This window comes from Sprattus sprattus (genome assembly GCF_963457725.1).
Source record: "Sprattus sprattus genome assembly, chromosome: 8".
In the NCBI taxonomy this organism is placed as follows: domain Eukaryota; kingdom Metazoa; phylum Chordata; class Actinopteri; order Clupeiformes; family Clupeidae; genus Sprattus; species Sprattus sprattus.
The window spans coordinates 16357349-16372067 of record NC_137927.1 but is presented as its reverse complement, the minus strand read 5'-3'; the positions used below and the strand labels follow the sequence as shown (position 1 = coordinate 16372067).

General features: G+C 43.2%; 1 protein-coding gene across 1 annotated transcript in view; it reads left to right on the top strand.

The window, feature by feature from the left end:
* Window positions 1-3753: 3753 nt before the first annotated feature.
* Window positions 3754-14719, top strand: part of otog (otogelin) — a gene marked incomplete at its 5' end in the record, with an annotated part of 39740 nt that continues 28774 nt past the window's right edge. The window contains 18 exons of the mRNA XM_080843513.1: window positions 3754-3781; window positions 5723-5809; window positions 6259-6357; window positions 6536-6693; window positions 7512-7633; window positions 7857-8065; window positions 8255-8385; window positions 8579-8685; window positions 8985-9094; window positions 9264-9389; window positions 9778-9886; window positions 10185-10231; window positions 10372-10517; window positions 11704-11836; window positions 12313-12490; window positions 13130-13254; window positions 13774-13986; window positions 14281-14446. Of these exons, the coding sequence (XP_080699639.1) occupies window positions 3754-3781; window positions 5723-5809; window positions 6259-6357; window positions 6536-6693; window positions 7512-7633; window positions 7857-8065; window positions 8255-8385; window positions 8579-8685; window positions 8985-9094; window positions 9264-9389; window positions 9778-9886; window positions 10185-10231; window positions 10372-10517; window positions 11704-11836; window positions 12313-12490; window positions 13130-13254; window positions 13774-13986; window positions 14281-14446 (2294 nt within the window). The remainder of the gene's footprint in view (window positions 3782-5722; window positions 5810-6258; window positions 6358-6535; window positions 6694-7511; window positions 7634-7856; window positions 8066-8254; window positions 8386-8578; window positions 8686-8984; window positions 9095-9263; window positions 9390-9777; window positions 9887-10184; window positions 10232-10371; window positions 10518-11703; window positions 11837-12312; window positions 12491-13129; window positions 13255-13773; window positions 13987-14280; window positions 14447-14719) is intronic.

Genomic DNA, 14719 nt, shown 5'->3' with positions numbered 1-14719 from the left:
ATAATAAATTTCACAACGGTAGAGACGCATTCGTCCTCTCGTAATTGGCAAGTCTGGCTATCCCATTGGCAACGAATAGGTGCCATATGAGTGGTTGAGTAAAGGGATGCTACCAAGTTGTCGATTCTTCGGTGATACAGCCCAGAGTGGAAACGTGTGCGCAGATCTGGAGAAAGTCGAGCAGGGGTATGATGCACTCCGTGGAGCGACAAGCTGTACGAGCGGAAAAGGAACGCAAGGTCTGTGCATGGATTTCAAATCCTGATCTGCTCTGAGGGTTTCCTTTGACGAGCACATTATTAAACCGACCTATGATTGAACACGTGATATTCTTGCCAAGAGTGGCAAATCCCCCAGAGTGTTTTCAAACACTCGAGCAAAAGAGAAATAAATCAAATCTGACGTTTACTTTTTCAGCTGCTCACTTAAAGACTGATAAGACACATTTATATTTTCACGCATATTTCCACGTGATCTACGGCAAACGATCGTGTTATCATTTTCCAAATGTCAAAAGACTACTTCTGAACGTATATATTTCACGCATAGGCCTACGCTACGAAACAAGTGTTCGAGTAGAATGCATGGAGTTTGAGTATAATGTACAAAATCCTATTTTCACGCATATTTCCACGTGATATACGACAAACGACCGTGTAGTCATTTTCTAAATGTCAGATGATTACTTCTGAACGCATATATTTCACATATAAAGGCCTTCGCTACGAAAAAAGTGTTGGAGTACAATGCATGCCATCAATTTATTATGTTGTTTACCTACTTTCTCTTTCCAAAAGGAAATTCGAAAACACAGTGAGAAGCAATTCAGATCAAAGCTCAATAAAACGCCGCACATTGGAAAACATACTATACTGCCCCCTCTTGGTGAAAATTTGACAGTCAACTTAAGGTCAGAGTAAATATGACCTTAATGACCCTGATCAGCCTTTTTGTTCAAAACATGTCCTTACATGTAAAGAATAATGTGCAGATATGGCCATATCTATCCACAATCCACTCATGATGGGCCTTCAGGAAAATGATGAACAGCTCTCAGGTTTGATTAAATGAGATCACACTATGTGACTATACAATATATATTTTCAGTTGAGCCATTCCCATACAAATAATAGATACATAAATAAACTATGACATCTGTCTCATCTCTCTATTAACAGTATAGTGACATCAAGTGTTCCAGTTGATATCCATGGTCACTCTGTTTACATGGTCCATTGTAGCAGATGTAAAGGATACCTTACACAAGGCGTTTCTGTGAGAGAATGAGTGACCACCAATGTGTATCTAAACAGTTCACCTATCTCTTGTACCATCTTTTAATGGCTCCCTCTCACAGTTTAAGCGCCCAAAATCAGCCATCACTGCAGCGCCGGGCATACAAAGGCGACCCAGACACAGGCGCCAGCGCTGGCGAGGGAGACTGTGAAACGCCGGTTTTGAGTGCGGCTCACTCTCGCACCCCTCAGACATTGAGCAGCTTTTATGAGGCAGGGGGCTGGGTGTTTAATGGAGAGGGGTGGTGATGGGGGGGGGGGGGGGGGGCGAGGTGGGGTTGAAGGGGTCGGGGGAGGGGGGAGGTCTTCCCTCCACTCTCATCCCTGCACTCTCACCAGGCCTCACAAAGCCTCTCTATGCGGCGCTGAGGCATCCCTCGCGCTCGGCAGGGTCCCGCCGCCGTCCGCCCCGAGCACAGGTCACGTTACGCCATTATGAAAAAAAAAAGCGGATGCACAATGCGGCGCTGCACAAAGGGCGATGTGGGACACAGGAGCACCCCTGCGTCTCAGTGTTTTTTTTTTAATCAAAGCCCTCTCTGTGAGAGGCCTGCTTTATGTGTCACACGGACATCAGGTCACTTCCTCTGTGAAATATGAGCCATGTTAAACATCTTCATTCAGATTCTAATTGCGCCAGAGGTGCCTCAAATGTCACCCTGTATTGCAGGAGGGAGAACCGTATGGCTCTGCAACCTCAGTGCTTGACCCTGTGGTAGCCATGTAGCAAGATGTTCATTCTTGTTTTACTGTTCTCGTTACATATTCAGGTTACGTCGGTACCTTTATGCTTTTTGTGCACTCATACACAAATGTGTGCTGGGCTGCTTGATTCCATGGAGTAACCTTTCAAAGTTCCAATTGGCACAACTCTGATGATGAAGAGTTGTTGGTAGAACTCTATCAGTTATCATGTTTTGTAGTCTAGAATGCTTGAGGAACCCTGTTTTATCAGGATAGTGTTCTACACTTCACCTCAACAAAACGTTTGTTCTAGAGCCTCGGTAGAACATAACTTGTAATTAGAAATATCTTGGAGTCTGGGTAGAACCTTGTGGGTGTGCTCTGTAGAGACAAACTTAAGGGGGGCACTTTGTCATAGTGAGGAAAAACACATAAATGTGTCCCGTAGCATTACTGCAGAATAAATAGGTTTATTTACTACTATTTATACTACTTACATCATTATGGAATATCTGCAGACACGATTTGCAAAATACATTTCTTTTTGTATCTTCTGGCATCATCTTTCAAAATATCTCATTGTGTGTCCATTAAAAGTATGTGTGGCAAATAATGGTCTCTAGATATCTTGACCAGAAGCCACCCATTTCTGTTCCTGTAAGAGCTGCATTAGCTAAGGCCGTAGTGTTCCAGTGGAGGGCGCCAGAATTATTCGGTTAATACTGCAGGTGTTACAATTTTACACTTTGTCGAAAGGGGAAAAAAGTCACAAACAACCATAAAAATCTGTGTTGATAAACAATTTAATAACATTTGTTTAAATCAAATGTAACCCCGATCTAAAGCCGGGTCAGCTCACTGCACCACTCATAAATATCAGAGCGCATGGCGTCTTACTTGCGTCCATTGGGATACCTGTCTGCATATATTATGTTAATCAGGAGGACCAGTTCAGACCTTAACCAAAGGGGATGGATGCTGAGAGAAGCACTGGAGTGACGGAGAAGGACCCTGCATGGAGAGAAGAGATAGCTGGTGTGAAACATGTGTCGGTAGTACAGCTACATAAATAATAACCTACAAATCAGGGGAGAAATTGATTCCACTTATCGTGGTTCCTATGAGTCACGAATGGATCCTATGTTAAGGTTCGGCAAGAAAATAATTCTGCGTTTTTCATTATTATGTTTATTTTCTATATATCAAGGTAAGTGTATTAAGAGTTTAATTATACATTATGCAGAACGCTTGTTGCATGAATATGAAGATACTGAAACGTATTTGACACAGTCGATTTTGTTTGCTAAAATGTTTAATTTAACTTTTGGCTTCATTGATGTGTGTGTCTTGTGTGTGCCTGCACAACTTTGTGACTTTACTAATCGGTTTTGAACCTCTTGTTTTAGTACATATTTCCTGGGGCACTGACAGAGTGAATTTTACTAGACAACATGATTATGAAAAGTAAGTTATTATCGGCATCATTGCGATATTTAATTTCCGTTTTTTGCACTACTGGATTTGAATTATTACCAAATAAGAAACCAATCGCATTTAAGTTAATGGCTGTAACAGAAGTTGCATCATGTGTATTCACTTTTAAGATTGTGACAGTCTTTCTAGCGTAAAATTGTTTATGTTTGGAAAAAAGTCTTTATCTGCTACGCAGTGCTGCTCTGTAGACTACCTCAAGTGCCGATTACCTGTGAGAAACAAACCGCGCCTTGTTCTCTCTTTCTTACAACAGCGAAAGCAGCAGTATAATACTGCAGAAATGGGATACGGGTTCCCAAGGAGAGCAGGTAGGAGAGCCCTCTAGCTGATTTGAAGTGCTGCTTTGAGAACCCCTATAAATACACGAAACTCAGAAAACAAGGGTAAACTAAAATGTCGTAGGTTAAATGCATACAATAACATATTTGGTCCAGACTGGAGTATAAAGATACTGGAGTTTATTTCGCACAAACTTGTGAGGACACAACAGATTAGATTGCAAGGCACTTCGATTATTTTATCCAGAGGATATAACCAAATAATGTAATTTCCTTGTTTGATTTCACAAGCACCATTGACGTGCACGTTTGTCTCAGTGGACATTTTTTTCAAGCCCTTGTCATTCATGAAAGCTTTGGCATTATACTATCTGGCAGAGCACTGGACCACATTTCCCTCAAAGGACAGGAAAAGTAACACAACAACCTTACTATCAAGTATGCCATCAGGTCAACTGTAGTGGTATTCCATTGTGTTTTGATAACATTCGTATTAAAACAGCCTCAAAACACACAAAGGAAAACTAAGAAAGCATTTTCATCAGTCATCCTTGAACAATTAAGCAGTAGGTCAGCCTCTGGTTCTCATGCCATTAACTCCCAATAGTGAGGCACGGTTAATAGTTGAAATGCCACCTCCCATCTTTTAGCGCTGTTCCAGTTCTTTGGGATGAAAGCGATCATTTCGCTTCAGTCCCAGTCTGGTCTCAGGTGTCCAGTGGCCACATACAGTATATGTTTTTTTTTGCAGGATTTCCACTGCAGGTGAAATGGAGAGTTAAAAGCACTGAGTACAAACTGTTCTCACTTGCACGAGTGTACTGAGGCGATCTTTATTTCAGCAGAGTGTGTTAGATTAATACATCTCACCTGTTATCATTTTTCGAAGGCAACGAAATATGCAGTCCGGTTAATCTGGCAAGGCACCTGGTTGTGGTAAAAGCAGGGGATTATGGTGTGCGGTGAATGGCCTTTTTAAATGTGCCACAGAATTAGCCCAATCTGCTTGGCTGATATCATCACTGCTCTTGATAGACTGTCATCTCAGTTTTGAACACAATATTCTGTGCAACATTTTTATTTGATACTTATCTTTGGACCATTATCGAAATACAACTCAGTTTCTCGCTTTAATCAATTCTGTATTAATCTGTCACCTGAGAGCTCAGATTTAAAACTCCAAGTCAGAGTGAGACTGCCTTTTCCTTCTTTATCAAACAGGAAAAAGCTTTAAGTCTTTTAAACTGAGGCTGAGTTACAAGACCTTTGATTTGGTTCCCTAGCAATGATAACTTCTGCCTAGTCAGACACTGACCACATATTTTGATTCCAAAAGCATTTATTATTTAAACATACTAATTTATTATATAAAATGATTATATTAATTCTGAACTTCACACTGTGGCCTTGAACAATGTAATATGTTGTCTCTTTTCCTTCTTTCAGAAAGCACTTACATCTAATATATCTACATCTGTACAGGAAGCACTGAAGCCATCAATACGCAGAGTCACAGGTATGTTATAAATATATATAATGTAAATGTATATAAATATATGTTAAAATACAACTTTTTCTTTTGTGAAGGGTGCAACACAAAAACAGCAACTCTACATGTAAAAGCAGATCTAATGATACTGCCCTATTTCACCAGATATTGCCGTTTCAATACCCCATCTATGAGTCTATATCTACAACTATTTACAACCGGGTTAAACCACCCTTTGTGTTCATGGGACCTTGACTGTATGTTTTCCAATGGCAGAACAATTGACCTCACTGTGTATGTTCACCGTGGCCCGGTGAGATGTGAGAGGGGTGAGCTGAGGCCCTTGATCCCTTAAGCCGTGTGCGGTGGAAGGACTCTCTGTATGATGTCGTCTATACCTGCCTGGGCAGCGTGGCGATCTGAGACACTGCTGCTCCGGCTGGCCCTCCCCTCAACTCACCATATGTTGTAAACCCCCCTAGATAAGGGACGATTAGCCCTGGACCCATACAGCTGGGGCCCACTGCCCTGCCTGCCGCTCATGCGTATCGCTGCCTCAGACGCCAGCTGTGCGGAACAAGGCACACACGGAGAGGGAGTGGGAGAGTGAGAGCTGGGGTGAGGGGGAGAAAGTGTAGTCATTGCTGGACACATGTTAAGAGTGGGCTTAAGTCTTCCCTTTAATTATCCTGCCCTGCGACACATTTTTTAAAGGGAGATGGTTATTAAGGGAAGTGGGGTTTCCCCTCATAGTAAATGCCATCGGTTATTGTACACCAACACCGGTGTTCAAATGTCAGCATAGTAAGTTTGCCACCAACCACTTCCCTTTTTCCACAAGCAGCCGTTCCAGGTGCCAGATCAAGAATATCTTCTAACATTTATTGGGGGCGCTGTAGTGTCTGCAGTGTAGATTACAGGTGCAATGCTGTACGAATGTAGTTAGAATAGAAAATGTAATGTTTTAATTGCATGGAGTAATCTTATGTCATTCATTCAACCATATGATTTCTTGCAGGTCTCTGCACTTTCCCATGTCTAAATGGAGGCCATTGTATTCATCCGGACACCTGCAACTGCAGTTTATATCAAGGCACTGGACGACGATGTCAGAAAGGTACAAATGATTGTTGAGTCACACTACTTAAATGTTTGGTTATTTTTATGATAAAATCCAGTTTATCTTACAGATCAGACCTATGTTGTCTAGATTGCATGTTGCCGTGGTCTGAGCACCTTACAGTGTCTCAACGTTGGGGTATGTGGCTCCTTGCTAATGTCCGATCTCTTTACAGTTCCAAACACAGGTTTTGAGAGAGAGATGACATGCCGCTCGTGGGGGCAGTACAACTTTGAGACCTTTGATGGTCTCTATTTTTACTACCCTGGCAAATGCACTTACACTCTGCTGAGGGACTGTGAGGACACCACACAGTCCAGTGTGCTCATTCAGGTACAAGTGTGTAACAACCATGATAGGTTAAGACCTTTAAGTTAGCTCATACGTGACTACAAAACATGTGGATTTTTTTAATTTATTTATTTAATCACTTTTACGTTTTTAGAATATTTTTCAGTTCAAACTATTGTTTCAGCAAATTGTGTTTTTTGATGTGCGATCTCTATCCTCAGACATTTTCTTTCAGGGCAGATTATGGAAAGTGATCTCACCATTACAGTCATTTATGTCAATTACAGCTTAATACAGCAATTACCTGTAGGGTTCACATCTTCTGTCATCCAAGACAGATTTTATTTTAGTTCCCAGAAACTTGCTCCTTGGGAAACAAGAGGAGGAACTGCTTAAGTGAGCAGTTTATTGCAGTTATTAGCCTAAGTGCTAATGTTATTTGTCAATGAATCAAATGAATGGCCTGGGGCAGGTATTAACCTGGCAGCAACAGCTCTGAGACTGGGCACTGCACTGGCGATGAGAACATTTCTGTACTAGAACATTCTTTAATAAATCCAAAGTTCACCATAGAATAATTTCTCTCACAAGCCAATCTTTTGTGAGGAAAAAATGTATCGGGAGCTAATATGAATTCTTCATAGCTAAAAATGATTGATAAGCAGAGATGCTTCAAATATCTCATCAATGAATTCTTCATGAAAACATACTGTAAACCTGTAATAACTGGTCTAAAGCAAGAGGCAAAAAACCCAAGCTTAATTTTTCTTCAGTGTCCTGTAGATGCCCTTTTTTTGTGAGTAAATCAGATGTAAATCAGACATCAGATGTACCTGCCTCATGTTATGTTTGCTGCATAGGTCCACAATGACCCAGGCTGTGGGTCATCTCCGTACACTTGTGCCCGGTCCGTCAGCCTCTTTCTGCCATGGGAAGGGGAGATCAGGTTGCAAAACTTCACGGTTACCTTTAAAGGCCAAAGGTACTGAACATTCCCTCTTTACTGCTCGTGCCACTCAAGTCTATTGTTATGGTAAACTGGAATTGAACCGTGACTGTGTGTATGTTTGAGTTTCCTCAAGCTTCTGCTCTTAGACGCAGTTACATTTCTGTGCTTGCCTTGAAATAGGAGCAATGATGTTAGGTTAACAAAGTACCTGTGAGACAAGTGAGTAATTCTGTGAACCTCTGATACTCTTGCACAGTGTTCAGCTCCCGTTTCACATTCACGACATCGAATTGGAGAGGATAGCTCATTACATCCTGGTGACCCAGCGGCACGGCTTCACACTGGCGTGGGAGGGCTACAGTGGATCTGTCTACATCAAGATGAGTCCAGAGTACGTCGGCAGGACCTGTGGGTTGTGTGGAAATTTTAATGCGGATGTTCAAGATGATCTGAAGACCAGCTATGGTATGTAGGTTTTATTGTTTGTTGGTTTCGGTAATTTTTCTAAATTGTCTATGGACTTAACAGAGGTGGATAATTAAGTTCTTGATGTTCTGTCGCAACAGCTGAATAGAGAAATTAAATTAGTTGTTTTTTCCTCTAATGTCAAGCTGCAGTTTCTCCTCAGTGTTGTGTTTCCCATGTTTTCAACAGGCGTTGTCACTGAGGATGTGGCAATGTTTGGGAACAGTTGGACTGAAGAGGAGCCTAATCAGGCCAGCTGTGCCATGGTGCCATCACTGTACCCCTCCCCCTGTGCAGCCCAGGATGCCCACACCCTTCTGGTACTGTGTCCCGTTATCTGTTATTTTTGGTGTATTTGGAGTGAATTTGAATGCCTAATAATGGAAGTAAACCAGCACCAGTGATCAAATTAGTTGCCATTGTTGGACATTAGTTTGGACAACTGTGAAAATCTTTTTTTTTTCTGTAGAAAAAGGGGGAAAAAAATCTTTCCCCTCTGTTTTACCCTTTCAGAAAGTTGAAGAAGTTTGTGCAACACTGATGAAGAACCCTTTCGAATCGTGTCATGAGTTTGTCAGCCCTTATTCTTTTATGGCCAGTTGCTCAAATGATCTATGCCTGTAAGTACGCTTATTCGTAATACTCTGAACCTGCTGAATAGTCTATGCATGGGAGAGTTCAGAGGAACTCAGCACTCTCTTTTTAGGTTTTCTTTGAATTCTTATTGATGTGAGGGAGGGGGACATTTAGACGACAAAGACTTTGCTTGATAATGACCCTCACCAGGGCCCTGCTGCTGTTTTGAATGACACGTGTTGTCTTTATTCTGCTGTTGAAGGTCTGGTCCCATGCTTAATAATGACCTGCAGGTGTTTTGAATGAGGTGTGTTATTTCTCTTGATTCTGCTGTCTCTTGAAGATCTGGTCCCAGTAATGGTGCAGTATGCCAAGTATTTACTGAGTATGCCAGGGCCTGTGCCCATGCTGGCCACACGCTGCACGACTGGAGGTCTCACATACAAGTGTGTGGTATGTGTCCCTACTCATCACTTCTTTTCTATTAATTTACTAGTTTTTCTTAAGTTTTTGAGTAGCGATTGTGCTCTATAATGGCAACAATAGTTTTGGGTTGTTTGTGTTCATTTATGTGTGATAAAAGCATGAGTGAGTGTATGGCTTTGTCTCTTTGTTATCCAAGCTATCTCCTGCCCAATGGAACTCGTCTACAACGAATGCATCACCTGCTGTCCCATATCCTGTAACGTGGAGAGGATGTGCATTGACAGCAAGCTCCAGTGTCTGGACGGATGTTACTGCCCTGATGGTATGACAGCGTAATGTCATGTTCTTTTAGTAGGTCCTCTGGCTAAAATTGTGTTACCCCGCAGAGCAGAGAAAGAGGTAAGAGCAGCACCACAAAGGCAAACTGAATGGTTTAATGAGCTCCCATTGGGAGCACTTTGGGACGCATGAATGTACCAAGAATTTGGCATCGATTGGTTGCTGAATCAAAAATAGACTCTTCTGTCATACAGACAAGGCCCAATTTTTTAAATAATGAAGGCTCTTATCTCATTTGACCTGTGCATGGTCTTAACCCATATCAAGAAAACTCCGTCTGGCTGCTGCTAAACTGAGTCACCTCTTTCTTTGAACGGGGTCCTTTGTCCCGCTTTGGTCACTGACTCTCCCATGTGTCTCTTCCACTGCAGATCTAATCTTCGAGGATGGGAGCTGTGTCAAGGCCTCGGACTGCCCCTGCGAGTTCCATGGCATGCTCTACTCCTCTGGACAAGTGGTGCAGGAGGAGTGCAACAACTGGTCAGTACCCAAAGCAGGCTCCTCAGAAGCTTCCAAAACACCCTCAGGTCACTTGAGCGCTGAAATGTTTTGTCAGTCAACATACTTTAACACTGCCCAATACATCTACACAGGGTTAATATCACGGCCAACATTCCTTTCGTGCCGTAATGCGACTGACTGTGAGATCATAATTGACTTTTGTGGACAGTCCGACAACGGTGAAGCGGGACCCAATGGTTGCCTATCTGTGAAGTCTAACACAGGCAGTTATGTGTGTATGCCCACCTGTGACCTCTCATGTTTCATTGCCTTTCAGCACCTGCCTGGGAGGAGTGTGGGACTGCACTGAGTACACCTGTCCAGGTCTGGATGTGGCTGATGGCTGGCTAGAAAAGTCTAGAAAAACTTCTTAAAACATTGTGAATAGACCTAGAAATGGTTGTTATTGATTATATGATATCTGATGGTTATATAATGATGCTTTTGCTTCTACTACTGCACAGGAGAATGCTCAGTCACTGGCGATATGTACTTCCAGTCCTTCGATGGGCGTGTTTACACCTTCCCAGCCACATGCCAATACGTCCTGGCAAAGAGTCGCAATTCTGGAAAGTTTACTATCACCATACAGAACTCACCTTGCGGACCAGTAAGTGTGTTAAAATGTGTATCGGAAGCACCACTATCAGCGATGTGTTGTGTACTTGAAATGTGTATCGCAGAAATAATGCAAAACGTCCGGGAACAACAGAAACATGTGTACATGTAACTTGAAATGATGTTCCACAACAATTCTGGAAGGTGCGTGCTGATAGAACCTTGGGTCTCACTGGATTTCTCACTCAAAGCTACGGGGCGGGGTCGCTAGATGAAAGGGCCGCTGAGGTTACATCTGTGTCATGATCAAACTCTCCAGCACCATGACAGATAAAAAAAAAACACACATGAGACGTGACAAAAGCCCTGAGACCCTCTTCATCCTCAAAGCCCGCTGTTTCCCAGCGCCTGCGAGCCGCTGATACCGCAACTCATCGTCCGGCAAGTGGGCCCGGTATAAGATGTCAGGCAGGCTGTATTGCCACGGGCAATTCCCCTGGATTACCTTATCTGAATCCTGAGTGACGGGGGGGGGGGGGGGGGGGGGGGGGGGGCGTCTTTGTAGTTGGGAGAGATGAAGAGGGTGCTGGGGGACAAAGGCGGGGGCTCTGCAAAGCGTCCGCTGAAAGGGCCCAGGGACCGCTGCAGAGAGACGGGGGCACCTGCTCACCCTGGCCTCTGACTCCCATGAATGAGACGATTCATACGAGTGGATCGCTTTCTGTCAGGCAAAGATTTTCGCTTGTGCTTAAGAGCAGACAGAGGTGTGCCGAAATGCACTCAGACACGCATACAAACTTAGACACGCGTGTACACACAGACACACGCACACTCAGACACACATGTACACACAGACATGCACTTATGTATGTTCACACATACACATATGCAGACATTCACAGACGTGTAGCACACACATGCAGAATATACACAGAAACACATAGAAAATTGCATACTCGCACATACAAAGATACAGAAACAAACACACACACAGAAACACGAGCATGCACACACACACGGTAAGGGAAAGACACAACAACTTTATTATTTCTAAATCAAAAGGACACACCAAAAGATTTGTTTGTTTAAGGCTGCATGAAATCTAGGATGCTGAGACCAGCCACAGTGGATTCATTCACCCAGCTTATCTGCATTGTCTGCCTTTATGAAAAGCCTGTGATCATACAAACGCTTTTCTTTCTGGTTTCTTTATCAAAACTATCTTTTCTCAATTGCAGAATCTGGATGGGGCTTGCATCCAATCAGTTAACCTGGTTGTTGACGAGGATCCAAGGACAGAGATTACAATGAGCCACATTGGCGAGGTCTTCGTGTCTAGCCAGTACCGAATCTCCTTGCCCTATTCAGACGGTAACTACACGTTCAGTGGGAAGCCTAAACATTGTATGCTCTGGCCCATGTTGAAGGGGAGCCCGGGGAGGCCCGATGTGGATTGAATGACAGCTGCTCAGCACTTGAGCAAAAGGACAATGCTCCAGACTGAATGCTCAAATGCTGTATTATGCTCCCTGCACAAAACCCCCGTTCTTTTCAAGTTCTCCCTCACTGTGTGCAAATGTCCCTGTTTCCATCTGGAAACTGTCATTTTTATTGGACATAGAGGCCCATGTACAGTATGTACTGTAGATTCTGTCTGAGGACCACAATCAGTTGTGTACTGCACATAAACTATTTACGTTGTATTATTATGTTATTTAAATACTACACTGTGTTGCACTGTATTTCAGCGCAGTGGGGTTAATTTCAAGCATCAATTGATAGAAAAGATGCAAGGCATAACTTTGGCATTAAAATGGGTTTATCCCCTGTGCTCTGTGTGTCCCAAGATGTCTTCCATATCCAGGAACTGTCCAGCATGTTCCTGCAGGTGCAGACCTCACAGGGCTTGAGGCTGCAGTACAACTGGCGGGAGTTCCGCCTGTACCTGCAGGTCTCTGAGCTGTGGAAGGAGGACACAGTGGGGCTGTGCGGGACCTTCAATGGGAACATTCAAGATGACTTCCTGTAAGGCTGCCTCGCTGACCCCCCAGCACCGTGGCACCCCTGTAACCGCAGTCTCTTCCTGGCAACTAGCACCACCACTTTAGGCTGAAAGGATACTACGTTTCACTCCAGTGGGAGAAAGAGAGGAGGGGGGTACAGAGAAAGAGAGAAAGATGGAGAGAGAGAGAGAGAGAGAGCGTAGAGAGAGAGAGAGTAGAGAGAGAGAAAGTAGAGAGAGAGAGTAGAGAGAGATAAAGAGATAGATGGAGAGAGAGAGACACACTCAACTCTGTAATGAACACTGACAGCAGCCGTCTACTACAAAGCCCTCATTTGCCAGCCCACACTATTGGAGTCGCTGTTTATTTAGTGTGTATCAGATTGATTTGATGGCGTTAGACAGTGTAAATAAAGTGTATATGTTTAAAGTCTGTCAGCAGTAGAGTAGTTGCACCACAACATTTATAATATAGCTGTTTAAAACCTACATTTTTTGGTTGCATTTTCTTGTTCTGAAATATTTAGGTTATTTTTCCAAATTTGTATTTTTTATCTCTCAACAGACACAGATAAAGGTCTAGAATGATTCTGATGTTGTGTACAGTGTTCTCTATGCAACAGTTAATGGATACCAGTTTTGTGTAATGTGTGTGTCTTCAGGTCTCCATCTGGAATGATAGAGAGTACTCCACAGCTGTTTGGCAATGCCTGGCGTGTGCCCTCTGCTTGTATGCCCAGTGTCAGCCTGCCACAGCTGGACCCCTGTGATACCCACCAGCAGACAGGTGAGCCTTTTCTGTCAGGACCTCACTGGTTTCACAGAACCCAGAGATTTCACTAAATACAGCTGGAACGCAGGGGCTGACTAACCAACCCACCCTCAGCAGGGGGCTCTGTCTTTGACCAGAGGAATGTTCACGGAAATATTTAATAACATATCAGAAGTGACTTGATTGAAAGTTTAGAGTATCTTTTCTTTCATAGCAATTTGTCAAATGTGTTATCTAAATAACCAAAGGATTCTATGACAATAAAATGTATTATCTGAATGTAATTTGTAGGAAGTCCGATTATTGAAATTATGGAAAGTCAGTGTGAACAGACACAGTAGTTCCCGATGTCACTCAGTGAAACTTGATTGGCCAAACCAATGCATTAGCAATAGCTATCACAGCTCTTTAGCCGGTAGCTCGGGTTGGCTCCGTCTCCATGCTCTTAAGACGGGTCTGTTGTATCCCAGATGGCTGTGTCATGTGATAACCCTGGTCTGCGTTTAATCACCTCACTGCTCCGCTCCCCATCAGCGTCCTACGCGGCTCAAATGTGCGACATCTTAAACCAGGGCCTGTTTGCGCCCTGCCATGCGTACCTGAGCCCCGTACCCTTTCACCAGCAGTGCCGGGCAGACACCTGTAAGTGTGGGCAGCCCTGCCTCTGCTCTGCACTGGCACATTACGCCCGCCACTGCCGACGCTTCTCCATAATCATCGACTTCAGAGCTCAGGTGTCCGACTGTGGTGAGTCTCTTATAGTTGCCGTAGATTGTATATTCGTGTGTTAAGGATGTGCATGTGGATGTATGCCTTTATAAGATACAGTTATTCATTTTGCATGAGACATCTTGTGTTGCAGAATCAGTTTTCATATTTTCATAGTCATAATTTATCACTAATAATGATTTCATAAAAGAATATGGAGTTGCCATTGCTTTTTTATTTTTAGCACAGTTCCATATTGCTGTGAAAATTGTCTTATATGTACTGATAATTTGGATTTTTGTTCCAAATTATATTTTCTACCTATTTATGCAGCTATTACATGCCCAGAGACAATGGAGTATGGCACGTGTGTGTCTGCCTGCCAGCGGCAATGCCAGTTTCTCTCCATGCCCCAGCTCTGCGATCAGGAGTGTGAGGAGGGCTGTGTTTGCCCCCTTGGAACGTTTTACAACACGCGCACACACAGCTGTGTGAAAAGGTGCTTTTGTTATGCAAAGAGAAGACACACTGAATACAGCAGTACCTAGGTTCAGTTAAGGTTACCTCGCAAGCATAGATGCCGTTTACAAATCCCCCTTTTAATCGGTTATTTTGTGAGTTGAACTAAATGTGTGTAATTCAACAATTAAAAGGGGTAACTCTACAATTATTCTTTATTAAACGTCACCGATCATGCTTTTCATGTTTAGATTTCTGAGCTCTCCAAGGGGCAGTGGAATGCATTTGTAGTGAAATCGGTATTTACGTTCAA